Source organism: Austrofundulus limnaeus, unplaced genomic scaffold (assembly GCF_001266775.1).
Source record: "Austrofundulus limnaeus strain Quisiro unplaced genomic scaffold, Austrofundulus_limnaeus-1.0 Scaffold409, whole genome shotgun sequence".
In the NCBI taxonomy this organism is placed as follows: Eukaryota; Metazoa; Chordata; class Actinopteri; order Cyprinodontiformes; family Rivulidae; genus Austrofundulus; species Austrofundulus limnaeus.
In genome coordinates this window covers 349,262-350,896 of record NW_013952811.1, presented here as the reverse complement: position 1 = coordinate 350,896, position 1,635 = coordinate 349,262, and the positions used below count along the sequence as shown (strand labels likewise).

General features: G+C 42.3%; 1 protein-coding gene across 2 annotated transcripts in view; it reads left to right on the top strand.

The window, feature by feature from the left end:
- Positions 1-1,635, top strand: part of afap1l1a (actin filament associated protein 1-like 1a) — a 50,019-nt gene that overhangs the window by 21,968 nt on the left and 26,416 nt on the right. The window contains exon 1 of one of the 2 annotated variants that reach the window (XM_014024149.1): positions 606-856. The exons of the other annotated variant lie outside the window; for it this stretch is intronic. Coding sequence (XP_013879603.1) covers positions 826-856 — 31 coding nt within the window. The 5' untranslated portion in view covers positions 606-825. Of the gene's footprint in view, positions 1-605; positions 857-1,635 lie in introns of those variants that run through there. 2 annotated transcript variants of the gene reach the window in all.

Sequence of the window (1,635 nt, the reverse complement as noted above, 5' to 3'; positions counted from 1 at the left end):
AAAAAAAACATTATACCGATTTTTCTAGAATCTTTGAACTTAACTATGGAGTTAACCTTGTTAGTCACTTAGCAAAATATTTCAGGAACCACTAATAGTGAAACTTTCAGAAAGTAATCATTGGCTATGCATCTACTCATTACCTTTTAAGGTCAACTAAAGCCAATATGGACGCCACAACTCTTCGATCAAATCCAAGACAAAAATGTCTCCAAGTTTCCAGCTACTGAACTAAAATTTGATGTGGTGGTAGCTAATAGTCTTATTTAACATATTTTCTGAGCACGTAAGATATCCAAACATTGTTTCACAATGTTTTTAAGGGCAATATGCATTTTTTTTCAAGGAACTGTGGACCTACCTGTATATGTGCTAGTGTTAATGTTGTGCTGTTATATATTGTTGGTGTTATTGGTCTCTCTTGGATGCTCAACATTGTGTAGCCACAGTTAAAGGTTAATCATTTCCAAGGAAAGACCGTGAACATTAAAGAATGTAGGTTAGCCACAAGTTGGCATGTGTGTTTACACAGTGGGACTCTCCCAGGTGCTCTACAATCCCCAGGATTACAGTGGAGGGAGATCTAGCACTCTACACTCCCTCTGACACACACACACACACACCACAGTCTCCCTACCCCCCAAAAGGAAAAAGAGGAGGGGAGACAGAGGGAGGTGGAGGGAGATAAGAGATCAGATGGAGGAAGGGAGAGGTAAAGGGGAGTGTGAATTCAGCAAACCACCACCACAAAGGTTTGAGCTGTGTGGAATATTCCCTGCAACATCTACTTTTCTGTATGAAGCAGCTGCTTTCTAACCTTGCAGGATGGTGGGACWCTCTTCCGTTGCTGTCGAGGGTAAGTTTAGTAAATGCTGTCCTTTCAGGGCAGGTATCTATTGGTAACATATGTCAGGATTGTTTGAGGGAAGTAAAGACCTGGTAGAGCATGGTTTGTAAAGTTGTCCTACTTTGTCTTACTCAGCAAATCAGGTGATGATGTTTACTCCATGCCTACAGAATCGTTGGAGCTCACTGAAATGCCAAGAAAGGGGAATGTTGTTGATTTGTTGAGAATGCAATCATTTTGGCAGCAAACCTCATTGTGGTGAAACATTTGGGATTTGAATCCACCAAAGACTTTGTGGGTTGAACTGTGTCATTTTTGGATTGGATGCAGGCGAGGATGTTGTGAAACAGATCAGATCCCAGATCAGTGAAATTTGTGACTTTTGACACACTGTGAAGTTGTTTTGTGTGTGTGGGTGTGTGTGTGTGTGTGTGTGTGTGTGTGTGTGTGCTCAGTGCAGAGGCTGTAAACTCAGCATTGAGGGGAAGGAAGTATTTTGGTGTAAGAAGGGAGTTGAGGAGGAAAAAACACCTACGTGTGCCCATTTGAGGTCACATTATTCCTGAGATGAGAGTTTGTTGGACATGTTAGCACAGGTGCTCATCTCCCTAACATTACTAACCCCCACCCTTTGCTTCATCCCCAACAGAGTCACAACAAAAGGACTCCAATGGAAGCTCGTTATAAAGACCTGAGTCTGCCGTGTTAAACAAACTACTCTGCTTTACAACAGTACACACACACACACACACACACACACACACACACACACACACACACACACACAC